Below are 27,223 nucleotides of genomic sequence, written 5' to 3'. Positions count from 1 at the left end.
ATCTTTGAATGTCTATTATTTTGTTTGCAAGTGGAGAAAAAAAAAACAAAATTTTATCATGAAAAAAAAATATCCCTCACGCTCCTTGCACGTGACTCTTTATTTTTTTCCTTGTTTTGTTATTATTATTTTTAAATTGTGAATGAAATTCAAATGCACGCGAAGCAACGAGGGTATAAAAATTGGAAACCTAGAGCTGTGCGTATAAGTTGAGCAACGAAACACGCTCCTTCCTCATTTTCGCGTGCACCAATAACGTCGGATTCTTCGGTTCACTCCAACTGCGTTGAATCTCAAGCTCTGCATGATTGCCAGAATCCATGGCTTCCGCGTGCATCAATAACGTCGGAATTCCGCCGGAAAACTTCCTCGACGGCTCACGGGCCACCTACAGTTCTTACGGTTGGTTGAGCCCTCGCGTATCCTTCAGTCGCGAGTTTCCCGACGACTCGTCCGCCAATCTCTCCGGCTTTGAACTTAGTCCTTCCTCCATTACTGATACTTCTCATGCGAGTAGGCCGGCGATTTCAGGTACGGATCTGGAAGGTTCGGCTAGTGATTTTGAGTTTAGGCTGGAACATCCGGTTACTCTGATTCCTGCTAATGAACTCTTCTTCAACGGAAAACTCGTGCCGCTGCAGCTTCCGTCGTTGAAATCGTCGGTCAAGGAAGAACTCTCCGCGACGGAGATTGGATCGCGGTCGCCTAATACAACGACGCTGCGGAGAGTGACGGAAATTGGTAATGCGGATCCGTACTCTTTCTCTCCTCGTGCTCCGAGGTGCTCGAGTCGGTGGAGGGAGATTCTAGGGCTGAAGAAGGCTAATCAGATAACCAGTTCTATAGCCGCGAAGAGCGAAAATCAGAAGACGGATTTGTCTTCATCGAGCTCACGAATGAAATCTCTGAAGCAATTTCTCCACAGGAATTCCAAGCTAGTGTCCTCCGAGTCCTCGGATACTCTAAATCATCCATTATTGAAAGATTTGGACTGCGAGTCAGTTTCCATATCCTCTTCTCGCCTCTCTCTTTCTTCCTCATCCTCTGGTCTTTCACTCGACGATCTCCCTAGACTCTCACTCGATTCGGACAAGCCATCAAAGTTCAATCGTGAATCAAAGAATCGGTTAAATACGGTGAAGCCGATAGCATTGCGATCAGAAGCGAAGAGAGTAGGGCGTAGCCCGGTTCGTCGGCCGCCAGGGGAATCAGGTAGAGTGAAAAGCAGAGAAGTATCCATGGATAGTCCGAGAATGAACTCCTCAGGGAAAATAGTGTTTCAGAGTCTGGAAAGGAGTTCGAGTAGTCCGAGCAGCTTCAATGGCGGACCGAGATTGAAGCACAGCAGTATCGAAAGGTCATACTCCGCGAATGTAAGAGTGCCGCCGGTGCTGAACGTTCCGATGAGCTCGCTGAGGGGGTCATCAAAGTTCGCGTTCAGCCAGCTGTTTTCCTCGCCGCAGAAAAGAACCGAAGCGACTTACGGCGGCGGTGGAGGCAAAGGCCAGACGAGACACTGCAGAAACCGGATCGCTGGAGCCTGACGGAATCCACCAGTCCAGTCGAAGAATTTCCTATTTTTAGAAGCAATAATTTTACGAGTATTCTAATTGGTAGGACAACCAAACGTCACCGTTTTGCAGTTCAAACAGAAGTGGCGTTTGAAAAACACGCGCGGAGGAATGGGAGCATTTGAGATACTCTCTTTCCATGAATTCCAAAGTGGTGTCGTTTTGCTGATTTATAACTTTTAAAAGAATAAAACTGGAAGAGGGAGACGGTTGGTCAAGTTGAGGGGCAACGGGCAGGTGCGGGCAGGGGGGTGGCTCTTACTTTGATAATATAACTTTTTTTTTTTTTTTTTTTTTAATTTTAGGTTATTGGTATCTTTTGTTTCTTTAGGGAGTATTGGAAATGACGCTAAAGTGTATTCAAAATAGAACTTGCTCAGTCCCTGTCTGCTCTCTGTTGAATGGTTTTTATATGCCTCGGACTCTGATCCAATCCAATTCAATTATTTTTCTATTTAAATCACTCATAACGAAAATTTTAGCAAAAATTTAATGCATAATTTTTTTAATTTAATCAAAGTTTACCTTAAATTTAGATAATATTGCCATCTAAACCTTAAAATTAAAAGAAAAATGGTAATTTATTCTTAAATGTATCCATTCAAAATGAATAAAATTTTAAAGAAAAACACTATAAATGTTATTTTATAGTCGAAATATGTGAGATTTGATCGATCCCTTTTTAACGTCCTTGTATCCCTCCTGTATGGCGATATGGGGGCGAAAAAGGAAAAGAAAGGGATGGGATTTCTCTCGTTTTTGGCATCGTGGGCCTCAGTGGGAGGCACACACGACGAGCTATTAGCTCAGTGGTAGAGCGCGCCCTTGATAGTTGTATCATTGTGCCTGGGTTGTAAAAGCTCTCTCAATCATATGGATAGTTCAATGTGCTTGTCAGCTGATCCTGAGATGTGGATCATCGAAGGCATATTAGCATATCGTACTTCTCCTATTTGAACCGGACTTTGAAACTAAAATTCTCCTTAGAGGATAGAGGGTCGATTCAGGTGAAATATTAGGCTAAAAGTAGGAGTTTATATAATTTTTTAAATTTATTTTGTGCTACATTAAGCGAAGTGAAGTGAGTTAAAAACCAGTAAAAATGGTAATTCTTGATCTAAATCAATGAAATTCACCATTTATAACAAAACCCCAAGTTAACCAATTTGGGAACAGCAATTTATTGTTTTGGGAAAATATTAAAATTCTCACGCGGAACGTGATGCATGTTGGGAGTGTATTAGGAGAGAGGTGTAACTGGGAGGGCGGAGGGTAAAAAGTAATAATAAATAATGGCAGGAGGGTTAAAAGTAAATACAAAAGTAGGGTATGATAAGGAGGAAAAGGCCAAGCTGTAGGCCTAGGGAGGGCCCCCCCCCCCCCAGTGAGTGAGAGAGAGGTTGGTACTGGCTGTCCTCATGGCCTGCCGAGATATCCCGAATCGCTTCACTCATTCCATTGCCCCTCAGATTTACGACAGTCCTTAATATTTTATTTATTTTTTTTAATTTTATATTTTATTATTATTATTTTTTTTTCAGGCTTGTTTCTTTTCGAAAATCCATGGAACCACGTGACCCAGATGTGGCACTTCATCAAATCATTTATTATTTTTCTTTTGTATTTTTTATTTGTTTATCATTATATTTTTATTTTGTTTATTCAAATAAACACTGTGAGCCACGTGGCATCATCTAATTTTGCCACGTTTTACGTTTTCCCTCCTCTTTTTTTTTCTTGCTTTTATATATATAGTTTCTTTCCTTTTTATATATATATATATATATATATNTATATATATATATATATATTTTTTTTTTTTTTTTTTTTTTTTTGTGAGATCCCACTGTTTCACGTTGGGTGGGGAGGAGAATAAAACACAATTTTATAAGGGTGTGAAAACCGAGCACCGATTCTGCTGCATAATTCTGAAAGATGCGTTTTAAAGTCTTGAGGGGAAGCCCGAAAGAGAAAACCCAAAGATGAGAGTATCTGGATGTGCATTAGTTTCGCTGTGTGGAGGCCCGAAAGGGAAAGTCTAAAGATGATAGTATTTGTATGAGCACCAGTTTTGCTGTGTGGAAGCCCGAAAGGGAAAGCCCAAATAGGACAATATTAGGATGAGCACCAGTTCCGCTGTGTGAAAGTCCGAAAGGGAAAGTCCAGAAAGGATAATATCTAGATGAGCACCGGTTCCACTGTGTGGAAACCCGAAAGAGAAAACCCAAATAAGACAATATCTATACGAGTACTGGTTTCGCTATGTGGAAGCCCAAAAGGGAAAGCCCAAATAAGACAATATTTAGTAGCGGTCAGCTTTCTTTTTTTTCTTTTGAGGAAATTTATCAATTTTAATTTTCACTAAAAAAACACACATAATTATATATCCATTTATGGGATGAGAAGATAGCTCGAAATTAAATTATAAATAAACATTGTTAAAGAATTATACATTTATATAATATTTAACGAGTTCCAATCGTTTATATTGTTAGATTGCACGATCTTTTACCAGTCTTATTTTAGCCTCATTTTTAAAATTATTTGATCTATATTGTAAAATTAACGACGTTTGCCTCGGAATAGTAGAATTTGCAAAACTATACTCTCAAAAGAATGTCCTCTTTTGTATGCATCGTTGTTTTCAAAAGGCCATTTTATAATACCGACTATTATGGTCCATTTAGAGCTCTCGATATTACTCGATACACGAAAATAAACCCTAAATTATAAGTAAAAAGGACGTAGAATTTTAGTAAAAAAAAAAAAGAAAAGAGTATTTAACACGAAAAAAATAAATATAGTAGATTTTAAATATAAAAAAAATAAAAAGATCGATTTATTTACATATAAAAATAAAATAAAAAATAAAAAATAATCCAAAATTTGTATTAAATATTTTAATTTTTAAAATCGTTTTCATAAAATCCACGTAAGAGAATTTGATTTTGAGACGCGACCATTTACGCCCAATTCGTTAATGTATATGTAATCTGCGGCGCCATCGTTGATTTTGGCGACAAAACAATGGCCACCGGCTTTGGCGGCAATGGGAGTAGCAGTTGCAAGTACAAGTGCGACACTGCCGCCAATACTCTGCAATGGATAAAAGCCATCGCCGACTTCATTAGACCTTACTCGTTCCTGATCAATGCTCCCGTCGTCAATTTTTTTAAGGTTTGTTGATTTAATTTTTCATTCGCACAAGTTTTGGAATCTGCTTGGTGTGTAGCTTGTAATTCGATTTTGATTTTTCCTTTTCACTCGTCGATGTTCTTTTATGATTTCTATCATGATACTGCTTCCATTCTCTTTTACAGGATAGACTATGGGAAGCTGTTGATGAGGAATGGATGGAGTGCTTGCGCAAGGAACATGTGAAGAATCTGCTTCTAATTCCTTCTGGAGCTGTCCAGGTGTGTCTGCAATTGGAGAACATTTTTTAGACTTGATTTTATTTCAATTAGCTCGTGTTTGGACGTTTGAAGCTTAGTTTTGAAGCTAGATTTGAGCTCACTTGTAAGATTTTTGTCCATAACAAAAGTACGCAGGTAGTATTTGACTGAATTGACAGTTACACCTTCTCAATGATCCATTATAAGTCTTATTTGGATATGTTTAGGACATAATCCTCTATATGCATGTTAATTTTGACATAATTGTCTGACTATCTGGATCAAAGTATAATATCGATCAAAATATTGATTCGTACCTGTCAAGTATTTTAGAAATATTCACGGAACTGAAATTGATCATTATTATTTTCAAAGTAGTTATTATCTGTGTTGGTATGTTGTTGGATGATTAATTCTATGGAAGAATGCTGAGACTGTACAATGACAGATTGCTTTGTGTAAATCCAGTTTCAATTTCTGGGAAAATAGATGTGTATTGGATTGAATTTTATTATATATTATTATTTTATTCTGAAACAGATACCATAAGGATTTCTGACTAACCTCGTGTTTGCTTGGGGAGCATATAAATCCGCTTATCAACATCTATAATTGATTAGTTGGGTTTCAAAATAAGGGTGAACTAAAAAAAAACTCCCATATTTAGGGGTGTTGTTAACTAACTCCATATGTTGACGTCTTTTTTTTTTGTTCCTTTTAAAAATTGAATTAATTTTTTCACACTGTCAGTAGATTTCTTATTAAATATTGGTACATCCTTAGGGGGCATGTGTGATGTCTTTGACTAATTAGACTAAATAGAACTGAAGTTATGAAATGGCAAGAACTCAGAAATGAAAAATGAGTGGCGAAATATGGCTAGAGTAAAAAAGGTTGATGATAGCCTTCTGTGTGTCACTGTAGTTATGATATATTTCTAAAAATGCATCATCGTTGTTGAGAAGTATCCGAGTACAAAAATTATGAGCATTGGTCACAGGGGAGTGTTTTGTCTGGAAATATTGCTGATAGTTTAATCCATTTTAAGGAATTTATGAAACTATGTGATAGAGCTTTTCTTTGTGTTTCTTGTTATGAGTGCATTTACTCTAATGTACTGAAGTCTAAGTTTCTGATTGACAAAATCTTTCAGGAATACTGGCCAGATTCACTAAAGAAATTTATCCGTACTTCAAGATCTCTTGCCTTTGGACGTGAACAAGCAGACTTGCAGATGGTAGTGCTTTTATGTTATACAGTTGATAGTTTCCGATTGATTATATAGATTTGCTGCGTATCGCAAGAAAAAAAAACATAGACTTGAAAATTGCATAATATCCATTATCCACTTCGACTCATATGTTACTTTCAAGAAGATGAGAGCTCGCTCCACTCAGGAAGTTCTCTTTCATTGAGCTGTCTTCTAAACCTGAGATTCCAGCTATTATCAACCAAATTCCCTTATCCTTGAAACAATAAAGACTCACATTCTGTAATACAAAAGAATGAGCAAATTTTCTGATATCAGTCTCGTTGAAGGATAGAACAGAAGCATCGGAACATGGCATTTTAAAATGTGTTGATGACCTTATCTTACATAAGATTTCTGTAGATTTACCCCTTTTCCTTTTTTTTTTTTGGATAAAAACTGGGAAGCTTCTTCTTGATCTTCACCCCTCAACTTTAGGAGTCTGGTCCCATTCGTATTCTTTTGTTGCTATTAGAATTATTTTTCACCAAGGACATGGATGGAGAGTTATCGACATTTAACCACCCTTTCTTTATGATAGACTTCCTGTTATTAGTGTGTCTTGTTGGATTGAGACAAAGAGTGGTCCGTGGTTGGAGTATAATTAAGCTACTTTGAGGCCTGTTTGTAACTAACGGTTACTAGGAGTATGGAAAGGGAAGGTGTGAGTGGGTATCTAGCAGGCTAATTTTTTTTTTTTTTTTTTTGTAATTTTATATAAGAGGGAATTATTCCTTTGGACATTGTACTGGGAGATAGGAGAGCGAGATCTCTTGAATCGCACTTCTCTGTTTCTTTTTAATAATAAAGAACTGTCACTAAAATTATCCCACTTATGCGTGTCAAACAGAATGTTCCAGGTTGATTTTATCCATTTCTTAGTACCACAGTTGTGTATATTATTGCAGGTTCTACCTGGTTGGTGCATCGCTTCACTTAACACTGTTCTTTCTCAAGGCATGAATCAGAAGAAAAAACATGAAGTAGGTTATTGGGTGAAACATTTCCGAATGAAATACTTTATGCTTTCATCAATTTACTAAGAGAGAGATATCCTTGAGTGCGTGTTAAACAAATCATTTAAATTTAAAATCAGAGGGAAACATATCTATCAGACTAAATAAGTTAAAATCTAAATCAGTAACAAATTACTCTTATTTATGAAATAAAGTCCAAATATTCTCATTTTAATGTGAAACTCTCTTTCTTTTCAAAGCTTGACCATGATTTTTAAATTGAGGTTCTAATTCTTATGATCTTGTTTTCCTACGTGGGAGTCGAATTTCCTAGCATTAGTTTTCAATTTGGTGTAAAACTATGACCATTTAAATTGAATATGATGTATTTCATCTTTAACTTTGCATCCGGACATGATTTATGCTTGGTCCATTTTGTATGATACAATCTGTGGGTTTCATGGCTTGTCAAACGCGTTGATTCAATCTACAAATTGTGTTGTGATATATTATAAACAAAACATTTTCTATATGGTTCAATAAGAAATTTTTAATGCTTCAACAGGTTGAAGTCCTTTCCGCCATTATTAGTTTGATTGCAAGTGACCTGAAAAGTCATGCAATTGTTGATGTTGGTGCTGGGCAGGTAACTCTTACTTTCATTACTTTTTGCAAGATGGGTAAGTTAGATTCTGCATCCAGCTTCTTTATATTAGCCTGTACTAAGAAAAAAGTTATTCCACAGGGATGGGCTTAAACGTCTTCAGATTATTTTGGATCTATTAGGTTGCATTAGGTTCCTTTCATTTTCTCCTAAAATGTATGGGAAAAAGTACTTCCTCAATTAAATATGTAAATTCCTTTCTGAAATCAACTTAGTTGATTTTCTGTTGTAGTACTTGAAGAAAAGAACTTCACTTCCTTGCCTTTATGATCAATGTCTGAGAGGTACCTGAGTCTAGGATATTCCTCTACATACTTCTTCCACAGCAGCAAAAATATTCTATTCTTTCTAGGCTTCTAATTTAAGCATTTTCTTATAACTCCTTTTCTACATTTTAATTGAATCTCACTCATATTTTTTTGAATGATTTCTTCCTCTGTAATCTACTTTCTCTGTCGATCTGTTTTTTCTTCCATTAATGTTTCGGTATCTTCCTAAAAGGGTTTATGATCCATATAAATTCTTCTTACAACAAAAATTTCGATGTACTTGTATGCTCTATATAACGTTCTACTATTGCAAGTGCTTTCATACTTATGATCTTTTCTTGTTAGGGTTATTTAGCGCAAGTGCTTTCCTTCCATTACAAGCATTCAGTTCTTGCAATTGATGCTTGTTCTCATCATGGAAATGTGACAAGTGCACGTTCAGAACGGATTAAGAAGTATTACTCAGCACAGATTCGTAAATCTGGGTAAGGGTATAGAAAACAATTTTAGCCAAACATTTTATGTTGATGCGAGCAGATAGAATTAAAATGTTTTACTTTCATTTCTCCTATTTTTTTAAATCTCTTCGAAGCTATTTCTCTTATTTGTCTTTTCTTGAACTTGGTCCCATCTTCTATTGGTCTTAAGAACTTCTGGTTTCAACGGAGTGATAATGAGATCAGCGAGAGCATCTACCACCCACACGGCAATTTATGAGGCCAAACTAAGCTCATACCCATTGTATTTATTCTTTTATAAAATGTTCCCTTCTGAAGACTGATATAAGTGATAGAAAAATGTTTCCTCTCTATTATGTATCTACAAATCTCAGAGATCCACATTATTAAACTTTCTAGTCCTCTCACAACAACATAGAAATCGCTTTTCAATTTTGATGAAACTCAAACCATCTTGGATTGAGAAATGGTTCTCGCATATTTCCATCTCGAAGAAGCCAGTTTCATCTCGAAGAAGCCAGTTTCCATCTTGAAGAAGCCAGTCACTGATTTTGTATGTGGTTTCAGTCATTGTAACTTAGAGGGAAAAACTTCTGGATACTCAGGTGTATCTTAGAGGACTAAATGCAAACCTTTTTTTTTTTCTCTTGCCCTGCTTAAATGATCTTCGTTTCTTACTAGACTAAAATAGTATTTTGGTTTCTACTTATTGTTTTTTTCTTTTTTAACTAGATATCTAAAAAATCATTACTCCTTTTCTAATTTCCCTGAACTCTTTACAGATTAGAAACCAACAATTTGAGACTGCCTAAGGCAATGGCATTTCGTGTGTTATCCGTTGATGCATTAAAATCCCTTGCTAACATATCACTACAAGACGATCATGCTGATAAGACAAGTGTGACCGGCGATGATCTAGAGAAAACCAATCGGCAGGAGTCAAAGGGTTTGTGCAGTTCAGGCAAAGAGCCTTCAATGGTTCTTGCTGGACTTCATGCTTGTGGTGATCTTTCAGTGATAATGCTCAGGTCAGAATTACATGATATTGAATTACTCTTTTTATTAAGATGTGTCAAATATACATTTCTTGAAAATGCGAAGTAGATATAAGTGAAAATTTTGGAGCCATATGAGTTTTCATTTTCTTGTACGTTTTAATGTTCTTTTTTTTTTTTTTAATTATTAAAAAAAAATGATTAGCTAAAGGGAAAACATGAATCTTCTTTTATAAATTTGGATGAACTAAAAAGTTTATGCGGTGGCTGTGAGAAGTTCACTGGTCAGGAACTTTGGTTTCCAATATTATATGAAAATATCACAAAAGATGATGTGTCATGAATATGGTTCGTCCACCTATACGTCAAATCTCATCAAAGATACAGCACTTTTAGAAGAAAAAAGGGCAAAGTGGATGGGCAGTAGTTTCTATCATACTGGTGTTATTATCTCTCTCCTTTCATTGCAGGATTTAACAAATGTACTGTATTTTACCATTTAACCAGGACCTTCGTTGAGTGCAAGGAAGTAAAAGCAGTCATTAATATTGGTTGCTGTTACAACCTACTCTCGGAGTATGAATCTGACAATGAAGGTGTCCAAAATGGATTTCCAATGAGCTTTGGTGTCAAATCTTCTGGCTTGTTTCTGGGAAAAAGTGGCAGAGACCTTGCATGTCAGGTCAGCATTTGACCTTCTCCACCATCACACTAAAAAATATTTCATTTGTTTGTTTATCTTCTCGAGATAAGTTGGGTTATTGGTTGAGTTTTCCTTGAATTACCTGCATGATAAAATTAACATTAGATGGAGTTATAGATTCACATTTACTTGGAAAGGAGTCATAAAAGTAGTTTTATGCCCAAAGTATTTTTAGAATTAAACTATATGCAAGGTGTATGTAGTTGTTTCATGATTGAAACACATTGTCCCCAGCAGATTTTAAGATTCTTGTTGTATTGTTCTAGTTCTTTAAAATGGACTTTAAGTGAAGGAATATATAGGTAACTACATTTGGCTTTGATGCCAGTTGTTGCCCGAGGAGGGAAAGCTAGGGCTTTTCGTTGTTGTTTAGCTTATACTTTATTACAATAAATACTTTAAACAGATAAAATCTAATCGCAAGTAAAAAAATAAGTGCACTTAGAAAATCAATAGATCTATAATTTTCAACGCTCCATTAAAATTTATAACTTGTTTCTCTCATCAGAGTGCAGAAAGATGGAGGAATTTGGAAAATGAGGGTGGTGTCCATAATTTTGAGTTGCATGCTTTCCGTGCTGCTTTCCAAATGGTAAAAGTTGTGACCAATTGTTTATTATTTCATCATGCTTTATCATTTTTAACTTAGTTTAATTTAGTTCAATTATAATTTGCTTTTAGCTTCAAGCATATTTTGAAAAAAATCCTATTGAATCAGTTTGAAATTTGGCCCTGTCTTCTAACCTTATTGATTCTCTCCTTCTAAATTCAAATCAATCAAATACTATTTGTTGGAGGTCTTTAAGCCAAGTTACTTCATTAGATAACTGTTGTTTTTGTCGTAAAAACTCTTGTGAGCTTATGGAACTGGAAACTGACCTATATGTTCTCGTTAGAGTGTAGGGTACTATAACACAAAAGATCCAACTGATGTTGCTAAATAGATTTGACAATTAAATTTGGCCAACCATAAGTTACACAAAAGATCTCTGAAATAGCATGTAATCTGCAGATCTGTTTGCATGAACTTTATGTTTTTCCTTTTTAAGTGTCTCTTTCTTTCTTTTTTCTTCTGTTAAGGTACTCTATAAATATTGTCCAGAAGTTGTAGCAACTTGCCCATCTGTTGGGCGTCAAGGAAAGGCATTGCGTCGTCGAAAGAAAAGGGAGGCTGCATTATCCTCACAGTGTCATGAAGATAAGCTTGAGGCATCACAATCAGGTATGAGATGGTAAAGACTAGAATATTCTAGCTTTCTGTTAATCAATGGCATTCTATCACACACCCTAGTATCCTGTGCTGAAATGGAGGATTTTAAGAGAGGGTTAGTGGGATGTGCAGCATAGCTTCAAGGCATCCGTTTGTTTATCTAGTAGATTGAATAATGCGAATGCAATTTTAACTGTTTCCTTAACCAATATTCAAGTAACAATTTTCATCTACTTTGTTACCCTCAAAATATGCTGCAGATCTTATTGGGGGGTTGCCAGACAACAGCAATGCCTTTTCTCACACCATTTCTGACTATGGGAGTACGCCATGTGAACAGGCCAAATCTGTTGACAAATATCTTCTTTTTGAAAAATTTTGTCAATCTGGATTAAATCGCCTTGGACTTCAATCTTTGCAGGATATGGATTATTATGGAATCTGGATGGACAATGAGCCTTTTGCTGTATGTATACTTACTAAGTTCCAATACCTGTTATGTAGGACTGAGTCATATACCAGTTACAATAATATATAAGCTCTAGTCTGAACCAATTTAGTTGCTCCAAAACTAATGATTGTTGTTAATTTGAATCTCTTTCTACTTAGATGTCAATTTATTATTTGATTTGCTTCAGAACTATGAATGTTTTATCGAGTGTGGTATCTAATTTATTCTAAGGAATAGGACTGTTGTCTTAGTATTTAAGGGTTAAATCATACAATTAGAAAGTTAGAATCCAAGGTACCATTAGATGATGTTAGTGTTACGGGGGATTCCGTTCATCTTATTGAAGCACATGAGTTTAGTTGGAGAATGTTGCACTAAGGTCTCAAATATTATTACCGGTTAGATGTAGGTGGTTGCTTTGGTGATGGTCATTATGGGTTTGCATTCCAATGCATCCTTGCATCATTCAAAGGCTTTGTCTATGTTAATTCACCAAGTTCCTCAAATTACTTGGTTTATCTGATAAGTTTTTTATCGTTTATATTGCAATACATTTTAGTTCTATTATGGGTTCTTATATATATCCAGATGCTAATGGCTCTTATATATATATATATCCAAATGTAACTAATAAATCGTATGCAGGAACTTATTGGGCCTTACTGGTCTCTTCGAGCTGCTCTGGGCCCAGTTTTGGAAACATGTATTCTGCTTGACAGATTACTATTTCTCCAGGAGCAAGGTGAATCCCTTGAAGCCATGTTGCTACCTATTTTTGATCCGGATTTATCACCGAGGAATGTGGCTATAATCGCTCGGAAAGTTGGTGCAACATAAGATTCATTAGGAGAAAGGTAATACCAGTGAATATGGCTTTTTCTCAAATTTTGTTACTGAATAATTTTCAATGTGAGAAAACGTTGATCCAAGAGAGTTTTATAGTTGTATTGATGACAGAGAATCAAATATTACGCTAAATTTATTTACCTTAACATTATTTGAATGCTTTAGGACTTAAGAGTAGAAATGTTTTGTTCTTTGATTTATACACCAATAAGCACGTATATGATACATTAATTTCTAGAAATGTAAGACACGGACACATTGGGATCATTTCTTAGAAATATTTTGATACTTCAAAATAGATAGCACTCATAAATTTAACATGAAAAAAAAATAAATAAACATATTTGTAATAATTAGTAGCGTCGACTTCTCCCCACAATTTCTTTGGTCTTGCAAATGAATTTTTAAGATTGAATTAAATTTTAGAGTTGATCATAGTGAGATAAGTAATGGGTTGGGCATCGGGCATGTAGTGACGATAGGGTTAAATATATATACTTTTTTCTTTTTAAATTTAGAATCAATTTTCTAGGTTTAAGTGTCCCTACAAGTCTGGATGTGACCGAAATTGAAAGAAAAAATAAAATAGGACACCTTTTGGTATTTATATAGTTCTTAATTAGTTTTTAGAATATTTTAACTTGATTTACAATATAGTTCCTTTAGAATTGTTTGATTTTGTTTGCCAAGTTGACATCTTTTATTCGCATATATAAACTGTGGGGTTTAAGCAGGCCTGATATTTGAATTGGTCATAGTGCTTATATGTTTAGATCTTCATATTTCTATTATTAAAAAAAAATTGTAGTCAAAGACTTTTACAAAGTTAGTTGGATATGGGTTGAAGAGTACCAATAAAATTAATCAGTCACATCTGTCCAAAGGTTGAGTTATAGATTTTGGAACTATTGTCTGGTCCAGTTAAGTGTAACTTATCCATTTCTTTTTCTTTGGAATAATGAAATGGCTACTAGGTCATATTTTGCATTATCCTTTTTCAGTCAATGCTTCATATCTTCTCAGTTGCCTGATAAAGGATTAATCTGATTAATGACGATGATACTAACTGAAATTTAAGTATAGGAACTAATACTAAACAATGTTATAATCCATTGTATTGGTGTAACAGGATTTAATGGTTCTGGATTAATGCATAATTCAAGTGCTGAGGATGAATTATTCAAATTCTGCAGAACTTATGGGTTCCTTTTTCCCACTGTTTGTATTTCATTTCAGATTATTCCTTTAACTTTCCAATATTGTCATTCTGATATCTGTCTTTTATAATGGCTATTTACAGCCTCACAGGCATAATTTATATTGCCCAATGGTATTATTAAAATTCATTGTTAGTAAGGCATATGGCCTCTTTTTTTTTTCTGGAGGGGGGGATGGAGCGGGGTTAGGTGTCAAGGTTAGGATATCATTCTTATTTATCTTCTTTCTTTTTTTGGTTTGTTGCATTAAGACTATGAGAGATTGGATAAGAAGATCAATCAGAAAGAAGGTTTTTTGTATTTTCTAAAAGGAAAGTCAATAGTTTCCCAGTGGTAAGATCGTAATTTCACTCGATGCTTTGGATAATTCCGAAGACAGGAAGGAATATGCAATTGAATCCTTTCGGATCTTAGTAGTTGTTTTAGACCTAATAGTCTTGTCCAGGACCCTGAAGAACCTCTATTTTAGTAATTAGTATGAACTAATCTTCCTAGGTTGGCCTAATGATCAATCAAAACAAGGAAGATAATTGTAACGGCCCAAGTCCACCGCTAGCGAATATTGTCTTTTTTGGGTTTTCTCTTTCAGACTTTCTCTCAAGATTTTTAAAACGCGTCTGTTAGGGAAAGGTTTCCACAGGTGTGTTTCGTTCTTTTCCTCAATCGATATGGGATCTCACAATAATAAAGAAAATTGTTCGATGAAAATAGATATGTACAGGCTAGTTCATACTCTTATGGACATCCAAAAGATAAAATGTAATTAATATTGCCCTGAAGAATTTTTTGTGGTCAGTATGCCAAACAGGAACGAATGACGATAAGGAGCACAGAAACGCAAACGTCGGCATGAAGTTGACACCATACAAATCGATCGAACTGCAATTCAGGTACGGCTTCTTTAGTTAAACAGAAGGCAGCTCCTCATGGGTGGGGCGGATACATATCTCTATTTTGAATGCTAATTTGTCACTGCGCAACACTAGATTCTTCTTGTTCTTTCGATCAAAGACGTGGTTGGTGGACATTTCAGAAACTGCTGCTCTGTCTTTTTATGCATCAAAGAAAAGGTTGCTATCAGTAAAAAGGTACGTCATCTCTGAGTAGAACATAAATATGGTACACTTTGAAATAGTTAGTGAACTATATATGAACTTGTCAAAAGGTTGTGATAGTTCATTATTTGTTTGGAATCTTTTAACTTTTGGGAAAGTTGAGCATATCTATAAGGAATAATGTATTCAAAGGTTTGAATACATTTGGATAATGGATGGGATGGATGATATCTCCGTCGTAATCAAAATTATTAAGCATTGGATTGGGAAGGGCTATGATGTTGATCGAGTTTTTAGATAAGGATTGGTTTTTTTCATTTTAAAGAAGTTAGAACATATAGGTTTAGGTAAATGCCTAGTTAGAATTTAATTACTTACGAGTTACTTTGACATACAAAAATAGTAGTGTTAACTGTTTGCTTTTTTTTTTTTTTTTAGTTATGTTTGAATTGAGTTACGTTTGAATTAGTTGTTTGAATTTTCTTTTTTTTGAGTTTGTAAATTAAGTATAAATTCTATTTTGATTGTTTTATTGATTTTATATTTTTATTCCAAAACTTCTAAATTTCTAACTTTTTAGCTTTTGTAGGTTGAAAATTTATTTTAGTCACTATTACTATTATTTCTTGATAATTCACTCCAAAAAAAAAAAAAAAAAAATCCTGAATTTTATGTCTGAGCTATAATATTTGAATTGGAAAAAAACTTATTTTTTGCGATTTTTTAAATTATAAAATAGTTGGTATATATAGAAACTTCAGTAATTTATTTTTTTTATTAAAGAAAAATTAATCCTATCGTTTTTCTTTATCATCCCGTGCTTCTACTTGGAATTGGCGGCGGAAAAGCTCATTTCTTTTTCCCCCTCAATCTCTCAAACTCTAGAAAACAACCTCCCGAAGAATAAAACTTTATCACAGGCCAATTAGAAAATACTTATACGTTTGTTTTAATATTATTTTGAAACCAGCTTCTTTGGGCCCAATATCTTTTCCTCTTTTTTTCTTTTGTTTTAAAATGGTAATTGATACCCTTATCTTGAATTATACTTGAATTGGCGTTCTAGGTAAATTTAATACTACGGGTTTAGATTTTGAATAAGTGAGTATTTAGCTTATCAATTAGTCTAGGATTAAGAAATCTAACTTATTTTGGTATATGGGTTTAGTAGCCCAAGATGATGAAGCCCATCTTTTACTTGTTAGATATGCTTCTTAACAAATTATAATTTCAATGATAAAAAAAGAACATGTTACACAACCTCAAATTTTTGTACCCTGTTTCTTTGCACAACCCAACATAAAGATTATTGAATGTTAACCTTCCCGTTCGTGTCTCATAAATCCTATAAGTGAACAAAAATACCATCCATTTGGGTAAAGTTTGCCAACATAAGCATAACTTTTTAGTCGTGTCATCCATATTTAACATTAAAGTAGAACTTATCTAAGAGTAATTGCACGATTCATAAAAGATTTAGGATTTCTTTAGTATTTAATGCCCCCTTCCAAACTTTGAACTTTAAATATTCTAAATCTATTCTTTTAGTATACTTAGAATTATACCATTATAATAAATAGTTAATTGTTGTATTTTTTAAGCTTATTGAAGAATTTGAATTTTTTAAAACTCCTGATTAAAAGTATTTATTTTAATGAGTTGAACTACGCTCATGATGATGTGTATGGTTGATATTCAAGTCTTTTGACATATAGGAAACGTTATTAATGCCTTATAACATCATTCTAACATTTTATATATATACAATTTAACTCGAAGTTTATAATTAGTTTTTCTTTTTTGAATGGTACGTTTTTCTTTCGTTATTTAGGTGGAGAGTTATAATTAGTTTGGGAGTTTTCTAAAATTAATTTTGGATACTAATGAACATCAATCTGTTGGATGGTCTTGCCACCCGCTTTACTAAAAATCAAATTCCATAAATCGTTTCAAGTGGACATTTCAAACTTAGTGAGCTTCTTTTTGTTTAGTGGGGTTGTGGGGCTGTTGTTGGTTGGATCTCTTTCTGTGTTGTGTTCTTTCTGGTTTTGTTGAGCTACTCTTTCTATTTATTTTTGTAGCGTTTTTGGCTCTTGTTTATTTGTTTCTTGATCTCAAGGTGTCAAGTCTCCTTTGTCATTATTACCTTTGTAAAAGAGGGAAAATAAATAGAAAATACCCAAATTTTGAATGCTGTGGTTGGATTATATGTAATTTATACCATATTTAATTCTATGAAAAGTATTGTGTATTATCCAACCACAAAGGAGAGAGGTATCTATAAAATTGGACTCCCATTAGAAAAAATCTTTCTTCCTAGGCAAGCATTAAGGTATCAATGAGGGAGGGCTAGAAAAAATTATAGGAAAACTTTTCATATATATTAAAAAATCTATGTAAAATTTTTAATATATTTAAAAATTTAAGAGAGAGAATTTAGGAAACTACCTATTACGAGTTGATGATTGCAAAGTCCATGAGCTCAAGCCCACTCGAGCTAAGCACACCCCTAAGTAAGGTGTGCCCTCTAGGTGCTCGCAAGTTTGAGCTGTGGAATGTGATCGACTTCTCTAAAATGAAGTTTAGTTCCATATTAGGCTTTTAGGCCGAGCTAAATTGACAAACAACTTATTGTTGTATCCCTCATAAGATCCTAACATTTATGTCAGGGGAGAAAATAATATAAATATGAGACCAAGATCAACTCTCCATTTAAGACACACAACCTAACCTGTACTTAACTTGACATTTTGTTCTTAGTATTGACTTGAGCATGAAATGTTAGAAGAAAATACCACATAGATGTGAGATCTCTCTTTAATAGGGTAAGATTCTTTTAGTCGATCTCAAATCTATTTTAGTCGACTAATTAAGTCTATGTATAAATATTTTGAATTATGACCAACAGAGGGTAATTACTTTCACTCTCTTTGTTCACTCAATTTATTTATGAGTGTCCAATAAATCAGAGGTTAGAGGTTGTTTGACAAGCTTAGAAAATGGATGGTCCATTCAAACAAGTTTTGTTTTTTTCTATCATATTGTATGAATTGAATCTATATTCATCAATATCCAATCAATTAATTAAATTAAATTAAATTAATTGAAAGAATAGTAGATAATTATGAATTCTTAATTTAATTTGTTTCTTTTCTCTCTTAGATTAGATGGAACATATTAAAATTTTACCAAATAGGGAAGAGAGATATTAGAATGGCAGGCATGAAGCGTTAGCAGCCAGAACAAGTTGAACCTAAAAAATGGTTAGATTCAGGTGCCAACTCTTACATAATCCAAATATTTATTAATGTTGACATGGCAATAAATGCCAAATAGATAGATGCAGATTTCCAAATAGGCCCTTCCATAGTTCATCAAACCAAACCAGATTCTCTCTCCCATATATTTTTAATTAATTAACTAATCAATCCATCAATTAAAATGTGTGCCCAAAAAGTTGTGTAAAATACATGGCTCATACAGCTTACAAAAATATGTATATATATATATATACTAGATTCCCTGAGATTAATTATTATCCGTTTATTATTTTTATTTTCTTTAGCTTGATAAATAAATAAAAATTTATGCTAGATTTTATTTAAATTGCTGGTTCTTATGGAAAATATAGTAAAGATGAAGTTGGAGATGGAGAATGAAGAATATATTCTTCGATCTCCGTTTAGTTGATAGAAAAAGATTTATCTCTATTCCCTCTCCTATATTCCGCCCCATTAAGGTATGACTCGGGAGCTTTTCTCTGTTATTCTCCGCCCCATCAAAGTAGGTCCCGCAAACTCCATTTTTGTAGAAAAACGAATATCCGTATTCCATACGAAATAAATTAATATCTTCCCTGCAACATATACTCAAAATTAAATATTTGTGTATATATATACATGTATGGGGGTAGAGCCACAGCTTTCTCTAAATAGTTTTATAATTAGAATTAACCTCTTGATCATATAGCTTTATACTCTTTTCTTTTTATTTCAATCTCCTTCCCTTCTCTCTCTCCTTCTCTCTCTTTCTCTCTCCTTTGTTTTGCAGAAGAGAAGAGGAAAAAAAAAATGGAGAATAATATAAGCATGGTGGAGGCCAAACTTCCTCCTGGATTTAGGTTCCATCCAAGAGATGAAGAATTGGTCTGTGATTATCTGATGAAGAAGATTGGCTCTGTTTGTGATTCTTCTTCTCTCTTGATTGAAGTTGACCTCAACCAGTGTGAGCCTTGGGATATTCCAAGTAAGTCTTTCTTTTATCTTTCTAATTTTTAATTCTTTTGGTGTTCTTATTTTTTTTTGCCTTCTTCTTCTTCTTGGTTGATTTTCTGAAACCCATAATCCATAATTTAAAAAGATCATACAAAATATAAATAAGGTTTAGTTTAATTCAAGGACCTTGAATTTGAATAGCGTAATTTGATATAAAGGTTATATTTGATTTTTCAAATTAGTATTTATAAAAAAAAAAAAATTGTATTGTTTGAGAGCTATTTTGAGTCGTTAAATTAATTACTTTGGTGGTTCATAAGCTAGATGTTTTGAAGGCTTTCTATTAGTTTAGTTCAATCTAAATTATATTTCAATAGTTTTTAATGGGAAAAAAAAAAAAAAGTAATTTTGTTGCTCTTTTCTTGCCCTTGTCATTTTTTTTTTAAATTCCTTCCCAATTTCGACCTTTCTTTTCAAGTGATGTTGTGCTGTTGTTCTTTTACAAATGGGCTAAAATGGTCATTTTACCAGATTAGTAATATAATTTCAAATAAAAATAGTCATTACATCAACATCTTACTCAAAGTCTTTTCCTAAGATAACTATCCTTTATTTTTCTAAATTCCAAGATAATTTATAAATCAATAAAATCATATATTTTCATCAAAACTTGAAAAAAAAACTTAGTTTGTGTTATCAATATTAATTAATTTTATTTATATGAACATAAAAATTTATATTTACTCGGTTTAATTTTATTTTATTTCAGTTATAGATATAATAATATAATAAGCCAATTTGATGAATAATTCAAAACTTTCCAAATTCATAAGTTTATGTAGCTGAAACCGATACTTTTGGATTTTTTTTTTAAAAATGAAAATGATAATGAAAGAAAGAAAAGGAAATAGATGTGAGAGTGCTGATAGCTACAAGCCAACAAATTCCAACCCCAAATATCATCAAGTTGTTCTTTGTTCCCACCCAATAGCAGTCCTCAAATATGTAGAATTTTAAACCATATTTCTTCAATAAATTATTATTATTATTATCTCATTTCTTCCACTAATTTAATTTTGTTTCCTTACCAAATCCAATAAGGGTTGTCACTTTCACTTTTATGTGCCTTTTCACCTTTTAAAATTACTGTATGGGAATCTTTTTAACTTTTTTTTAATTAATTTTTTACCTTAATTTTTTATTTATTAAATAGTGATTGATATTGACACTTTAACTGCACACAATTAGATATGGTTCGACCTTGATGACTCATCACCCAAATATTCTTTCCATTCATATATATATATATATATATATATATATATATAATTTTATTTTCCTTTTTTTTTTCTCTTATTTGTCTATTGTATGTTTTTTTTTTAATTATTTCAATAATCTAAATGGCATTATCGTTTAGGTCAATAGATTTAGGTAGTGGGCAGCAAATTTAGTCGTTAAAAAAAATTAAATTCAATACTATTGAAAATAATTAATTTATAGCTCATGATTATAATTATGTTTCAATTATAAAAGAATTTATTCAATTGTGAAGTTTTTTTTTTTTTGTTTTTGTTTTGAGTTATTGAACTTCAGGGTCATGATTGTAATTCACTATTTTCAAAATTTTTAGTATGGAAATATAGAAAAAGAAAATTGTGTGTACAAATATTTATTTAGTTAAATCACGAATTTGATCTATGATTTCAGTATAATTACAATATAACATATCAATTTAACCAAAAAATTTATAGTTTTTTTTAAAATTTTTTATAAAGAGACCAAATTGTTTAATTGTCCATTTGATATGTGAATTTTGTGTAGGAGAGGCATGCGTGGGGGGAAAAGAGTGGTACTTCTTCAGCCAGCGGGACCGTAAGTACGCGACCGGGCTTAGAACAAACCGCGCCACAGCCTCAGGGTACTGGAAGGCCACTGGCAAAGACAGGCCTGTCTTTCACAAGGCCAATCAGCTCGTAGGGATGAGAAAAACTCTTGTTTTCTACCAAGGAAGGGCCCCTAAAGGCCGAAAAACCGAGTGGGTTATGCATGAATTTCGCCTTGAGGGTCCACTTTCTCCTCTCAAAGATCCGCCTCCTAGGGTATGAACGTTCTCTCTCTATTTCTCTATCTTACCATGCAAGTGTTTGTGAAAATGTCTGTGTGAATTTGTTGAGCTTTTTGTGTTATTGGTTTGATGAATATGTTACCTTGCTTAATCAACTCATTAGTGACGGTTTAGCTAGACTGTTATGTGTTGATTTAACACTCTATCTATCCTCTTGCCTCCAAGTGTTTGTTAAAATGCCTATGGGAGTTTGTTGAGTTTTTTCTTTCCATCATTTTCTTGTTTATTGATGTGAATTCACTTATTATTATGTTTTTCATGAATATGTTACCATGCTTAATCAACTCACTAGTGATGGTTTAGCAATAGCAGCTTGAAGTTTCTTTTTGTTGATTTGAAATGTTTATGATACCAATTTTTCTAACCATTTACCCATGTTTTGATTGTGATATATTGGTAAAAATTAGTGAGGGGTTGAATCTCTCTAATTTAGGTTTGGATTTTGTAACGACCCAAGTCCACCGTTAGCATATATTGTCCTCTGTGGGCTTTCCCTTTCGGACTTCCCCTCAAGGTTTTTAAAACGCGTTTGCTAAGGATAGATTTCCACACCCTTATAAAGAATGTTTCGTTCTTCTCCCCAACCAATGAGGGATCTCACAATTCATCTCCCTTCGAGGCCTAGCGTTCTCGCTGACACTCGTTTCCTTCTCTAATCGATGTGGGACCTCCCAATCCACCCCTCCTTCGGGGTCCAGCGTCCTTGCTAGCACACTGCCTCGTGTCCACCCCCCTTCAAGGCTTAGCCTCCATACTGTCACATTGCCCGATGCTTGGCACTGATATCATTTGTAACGGCTCAAGCCCAGCACTAGCAAATATTGTCCTCTTTGACTTTTCCCTTTTGGGTTTTCCCTCAAAGTTTTTAAAACGCGTATGTTAGGGAGAGATTTCCATGTTTCGTTTTCCTCCCCAACCGACGTGAGATCTCACACATTTTCTCCCTACTTTGTGTTGTAATCAGGAAGAGATTAATATCCGTTTAATCTAGGAAGAATATGGGAGTTAAAATAAAATATCTGTTCATCAAATTCTGAAATTACCCTTCGAACATTTGGCATTTAGTTTCCTAACAGTGACTCATTTTGTTTAATTTTTTTCTCTGCTCTCATTCAACATCTATTGGCTTGACTTAGATATGCATAAAATAAACATGTGATGCAACCTGTATTTTGAGAATTTTCCATATTAGTTGGTTTGTTTGTCTGGCACTAAAATCTTTTGACTTTACAAATTCAACTTCAAAATTTTTAAATAATGTTAGCAGCTGATGGCGCAATATTTTCCTGTTCATGATAAAAGATTGCGTCTAAGAAGGCCAATTTTAGTTTACGTTGATAGCAACCTCACGAAGAAGTCTGCACTATTTTAACTGTTGTGGCTTGTGCTTCTTGTGTCCACAGGAGGACTGGGTTCTGTGCAGAATGTTCTGTAAACAGAAACAAGTGCCAGCCCGACCGAGCACGGGAAGCAGTAGCTCCTACAGCAACGTCGCTCCCTCGTCGTCTCTCCCAGCTTTGATGGACTCATACCTCAATTTTCACCAAAATCCAAGCAGCTATTTAAATGAGTTTGAGCAAGTGCCCTGCTTCTCCATTTTGTCTCAAAACCAAACCATCCCATCTCTCTCAAACCTCATACAAATGAAGCCAAACACAGGCAACAACATCAAGAACTTCACCACAATGTATGGAGGAATGCCAAATTCAGCCACTTATTCTTCAAATATTGACCCTTTTTCCTGTGACTCATCAGTCCTCAAAGTTGTTCTAAATAACATTACTAAGATGGAAACGAATGGCAACCCCTTCATAGGGCAACCCAGCATGGGAGAAGGCAGCTCTGACAGCTACTTGTCTGAGGTTGGTGATGATATTTCCAGCTTTTGGAACAGATGACCCCGAAGGAAAATGAAGGAGAAATTAGTTTATTGTAAAGAAAAATGGTGATTATTAAGAAGGATTGTAATTTAAAGGGTTTTTTTTTTTTTTTTTTTTTTAATAAAAAGATCCCAAGTGTAAATTTTATTGCATATTTTGGGAACTTTTTAAAGCCTAATTCATGGTTGATGAAATGAACTCATGTTTGATTTTTTTTTTTTAATTTTTTTTCATAATTATACAAAAAAAAAAAAATATATATATATATATATATATATATTTATACGGATGGAAACTGAGAAGTGGTTTTTCGGTAATTTGATATATGGATTAATTTTTTTTTTCTTTTTTGTGGTTATAGTGAATAAAGTAATCACTTGTTTTCAAGTTTGTGATCATTTGACATATGTTTTAGGAATGAAATTGGAGCTGCTTTACTTTGTTTACGGTTCTTCGAGTGATCAACTCTCTAGCCCCTCAGAGCACTATTGGAGAGTTCACTGGGGCCCTCCGCTTTCTAAATATCAAATGGAAGCTGTCAAGATGAGCTGCTCTGATTATATGTCATTTCTTTGCCCGAAGAGAAGATGAAAGTAAGGTAAACTAAGAGTTTCTAACTAGGTTCAGGAGTAAGTAGCTCGATTGTAAACTTGAACGGTAAAGGAGAATGAATCTTGAGTCTCCCTTCTTTCAAACACTATAAACTTGGATAGGAAAAGGTTTTCGGTTTCTTCTTCTTTTCTTCCTGCCCGATTATTCTTTTCTTTGAGAAAGATAAACTCTAACTCTCGAATTAAGCTTTCTTTCCTAACTCTCGAATTAAGCTTTCTTTCCTTTTATTCTACAACCGTAAAGAATAAGAGTTAATTTGATTAAAATATATAAATTATAATTTATTAATCAACACGAGCATAACTCAATTAACTAATTAAGTCATCTATATAATCAGCTAAATGAATAATATAATTTTATTTTTTTAAATAATAATTATATAACTTACTATGAAGATTTAATTTGAATTAAAGGTAAGTGACACAAAATATTTGTGTTTGAATTAAAGGCAAGTGACACCAAATATTTGTGCATTCGTCACAAAGATTCGTTGACTTTTCAATTAGATTTATTTATTTTGGGAACGCAAATATATTCCCAAAAATAAGTAATAAAGATTTCCAAAAATAAGTAATAAAGACAAGAAAATAATATAAGTAATAAAGACAAGAAAATAATATGTTTTAAAAATATATGAAAAATGGGTTGATGGTAGGTTTCCAAAGAACGTTTGTATTCCAAATAGGTAAGAAGGTTAGTTGATGCCAATTTGGTGGGAAAGAGACCAGCTGGGACCCACTTTTGTTAGATTGGCTCAAAAATACAAAATCAAAAAATAATCGTTGGAAAATAAAATAAAACACTAAAATGTCACGATACTAATTTGAATATCATCTAAATTTCATCCACACGACACTTATTATAAATTGAGTTTTATTTGGGTATGATATTCTTTTGGTAAATCCAAAATTTTGGCCAGGTCGGATTCTAAAAAATATATATGTAAAAATTCCTCACAAATAACTCGATCTCCACTACGATCCCCTAAAAAATAAAGTTGGTATTTCATGAGAATGGAGATTGAAACAGGAGACGGGACTAGACATGAGCTTTGCTTCTAGTTTGCATTGAGGAGAAAAACCAACAAGAACTTAATTCATCGTCTAACATAATATCAGAGTCATGCCCTAAACTTAGTCGTGCCAATAGATTGGTAAATCTTCAAATGTCGAAGGACTCCAAAAGAAAAGGAGTCGAGCATTGATTAAGGGGAGGGAAAAGGAGTCAAGCCTCCTCGAAGGCATAGTCAAAATTGACTAAGACTCCTTTGACTCCAAAAGAATAGGAGTCGAGCCAAGGGGAGGAAAAAGGAGGCAAATCTACGGGAAGGCATAGTCAAATGCCAAGCTTATAACGATTTAGAGAACGGAGAAATATGAACTAAAACCAGCTAGAATTTGATTAGAACTAATTTCTTGTTTACATCTGAGAGGAGGAAACCTAATTGATTTTGGTGCTTAATTTGATGAAGATGAAGAGAAAATTACAGAGGCTCGTTGAGGAATCCAGTTATGAATCTTGGAATGCCCGCAAAATCAGACACTATTTTCAGATTACAAAGCCTCCCTCTGTGATTATCTTCCATGTACTTCACAAGATGCTTGCACTGATCTTCACCGTTTGTCTGCAAGAACATGAAATCACGAGGTTCAACACCAATACATACAGTAACAAATCCCATGCAAACTCCTTGGAGTTCAGGTTTCAGTTATATATCGGCTCCGAGAACGGTCTAGTAACTAGAGATATCGATTTAATGGTCTCGTGAAGACACATCTCGAATAGGGTGGGAACTCTCCATTTGGATGGGGAATACATGATGCCATGGGGATAGATTTTTTCCTACTACCTAAACGAGGTCGTGAACAGAGATTATATTCTCTATCCCAGTCCCCGCCTCTAATCCCGTCAAATCTCCATCATGCCCTGTTCACTTTTTATATATGTATCAAGACTAAGGTTCAAAACTTATTGAAATTTAAAATTTTGTTGAACGTAATTTATTGAATTTATTAGTATATTTTATATTTTTTTAATAGAAACTATATTTAAAAATGAAAATCATCCGATAAAAACTTTCTTTGAAATTAATATATATAAAAAGATGGGAAAAAATTCCCCACATGAAGCCGCCCCACCCTGTAGACATCTCTAACAGTAATACGATGTCTAGTTCCAACGATTTCTAAAAGGAATCCAACTTGACCAACGATAGATGAAAAAGTTGTTTCTCTATAACAAAACAAGTAACAACATAATGGAGCAAAGAAAGAAGGAAACAGGGTTACCTCAAAAGCAAAGAAACCACCGGGTTTCAACATTACAGCAGCTTCATCGCATAGATGAATAAGCTCATCCATGCCATTAGTGCCTCCATCCAATGCAACTCTAGGTTCATGCTTACCAACCTCAGCTTGTAGGCCAACAATATTATCACTGGGTATGTACGGAGGATTACTAATAATCCCAGATAGCTTTCCCTGGACGTCCTTTAATGGCTCGTACCACGATCCTTGCCTTAACTCGATCGAGTCCTGATTTGACATTGAAAGCAGAAATTATCAATGGCTGCCATGAATGAAAAACTCGGATTAAATACACTATCAAAGTTATTAATCTTAATCATCTAGACATAGGTCAACTGAGATCCCACATCGGTTGAAGAGGGAAACGAAACATTCCTTATAAGGGTGTGGAAACCTCTCCCTAACAGACACGTTTTAAAATTGTGAGGTTGAAGGCGATACGTAACAGGTCAAAGCGGACAATATATGTTAGCGGTGGACTTGAGCTGTTACAAATAGTATCAGAGTCAGACACTATGCAGTGTGCCAATGAGAATACTGGATCCCTAAGGGGGTGAATTGTGAGATCCCACATCGGTTGGAGAGGAGAACGAAGTATTCCTTATAAGGGTGTGGAAACTTCTACCCAACAGACGCATACTAAAATCGCGAGGCTGACGACCATATGTAAAGGCCCAAAACATTACAAATAGTATCAGAGTCAGACACTAGGCAGTGTGCCAACGAGAATACTGGATCCCTAAGGGGGTGAATTGTGAGATCCCACATCGGTTGGAGAGGAGAACGAAGTATTCCTTATAAGGGTGTGGAAACTTCTACCCAACAGACGCATACTAAAATCGCGAGGCTGACGACCATATGTAAAGGCCCAAAACATTACAAATAGTATCAGAGTCAGACACTAGGCAGTGTGCCAACGAGAATACTGGATCCCTAAGGGGGTGAATTGTGAGATCCCACATCGGTTGGAGAGGAGAACGAAGTATTCCTTATAAGGGTGTGGAAACTTCTACCCAACAGACGCATACTAAAATCGCGAGGCTGACG

At 34.3% G+C, this 27,223-nt stretch overlaps 4 protein-coding genes across 8 annotated transcripts in view; 3 read left to right on the top strand and 1 right to left on the bottom strand.

Moving 5' to 3' along the window:
* Positions 1–320: 320 nt before the first annotated feature.
* On the top strand, positions 321–1,544 carry LOC111442907 (probable membrane-associated kinase regulator 3). The gene has a single exon (XM_023080467.1). The coding sequence runs from the start codon at positions 321–323 to the stop codon at positions 1,542–1,544; it is 1,224 nt and encodes a 407-aa protein (XP_022936235.1).
* A 3,021-nt stretch (positions 1,545–4,565) lies between these two features.
* LOC111443254 (methyltransferase-like protein 25) lies at positions 4,566–14,318 on the top strand. 3 transcript variants are annotated; one of them, XM_023080990.1, is made up of 13 exons: positions 4,566–4,748; positions 4,892–4,987; positions 6,120–6,203; positions 7,124–7,198; positions 7,737–7,851; positions 8,460–8,589; positions 9,345–9,590; positions 10,065–10,239; positions 10,769–10,852; positions 11,341–11,482; positions 11,731–11,793; positions 11,892–11,936; positions 12,567–12,704. In XM_023080990.1, the coding sequence occupies exons 1-12, from the start codon at positions 4,599–4,601 to the stop codon at positions 11,924–11,926; spliced, it is 1,395 nt and encodes a 464-aa protein (XP_022936758.1). In that variant the 5' UTR covers positions 4,566–4,598; the 3' UTR covers positions 11,927–11,936; positions 12,567–12,704. The 3 variants fall into 3 exon arrangements, with proteins under 3 accessions (XP_022936758.1, XP_022936756.1, XP_022936757.1); XM_023080989.1 differs by adding an exon at positions 13,897–14,318 and having other exon boundaries at positions 4,569–4,748; positions 7,737–7,817; positions 8,450–8,589; positions 11,731–11,936; positions 12,567–12,775; XM_023080988.1 differs by having other exon boundaries at positions 4,567–4,748; positions 11,731–11,936; positions 12,567–12,918.
* A 284-nt stretch (positions 14,319–14,602) lies between these two features.
* LOC111443259 (NAC domain-containing protein 21/22-like) lies at positions 14,603–23,436 on the top strand. Of its 2 annotated transcripts, XM_023080998.1 has the most exons (5): positions 14,603–14,874; positions 14,971–15,072; positions 19,090–19,284; positions 21,075–21,352; positions 22,782–23,436. In XM_023080998.1, the coding sequence occupies exons 3-5, from the start codon at positions 19,110–19,112 to the stop codon at positions 23,274–23,276; spliced, it is 948 nt and encodes a 315-aa protein (XP_022936766.1). In that variant the 5' UTR covers positions 14,603–14,874; positions 14,971–15,072; positions 19,090–19,109; the 3' UTR covers positions 23,277–23,436. The 2 variants fall into 2 exon arrangements, with proteins under 2 accessions (XP_022936766.1, XP_022936767.1); XM_023080999.1 differs by lacking the exons at positions 14,603–14,874; positions 14,971–15,072 and having other exon boundaries at positions 18,828–19,284.
* A 1,476-nt stretch (positions 23,437–24,912) lies between these two features.
* Positions 24,913–27,223, bottom strand: part of LOC111443257 (release factor glutamine methyltransferase) — a 5,669-nt gene continuing 3,358 nt past the window's right edge. The window contains exons 2-4 of one of the 2 annotated variants that reach the window (XM_023080995.1): positions 26,159–26,404; positions 25,345–25,494; positions 24,913–25,314 (exon numbers count right to left, since the gene is read on the bottom strand). In XM_023080995.1, the coding sequence (XP_022936763.1) occupies positions 25,354–25,494; positions 26,159–26,404 (387 nt within the window). In that variant the 3' untranslated portion in view covers positions 24,913–25,314; positions 25,345–25,353. The remainder of the gene's footprint in view (positions 25,315–25,344; positions 25,495–26,158; positions 26,405–27,223) is intronic. The other variant, XM_023080996.1, reaches the window with a different exon arrangement.

This window comes from Cucurbita moschata, unplaced genomic scaffold (genome assembly GCF_002738365.1).
Source record: "Cucurbita moschata cultivar Rifu unplaced genomic scaffold, Cmos_1.0 Cmo_Scf00005, whole genome shotgun sequence".
Classification (NCBI taxonomy): domain Eukaryota; kingdom Viridiplantae; phylum Streptophyta; class Magnoliopsida; order Cucurbitales; family Cucurbitaceae; genus Cucurbita; species Cucurbita moschata.
The sequence above is the reverse complement of the archived record's forward strand: the minus strand, read 5'-3'. Positions and strand labels throughout refer to the sequence as shown.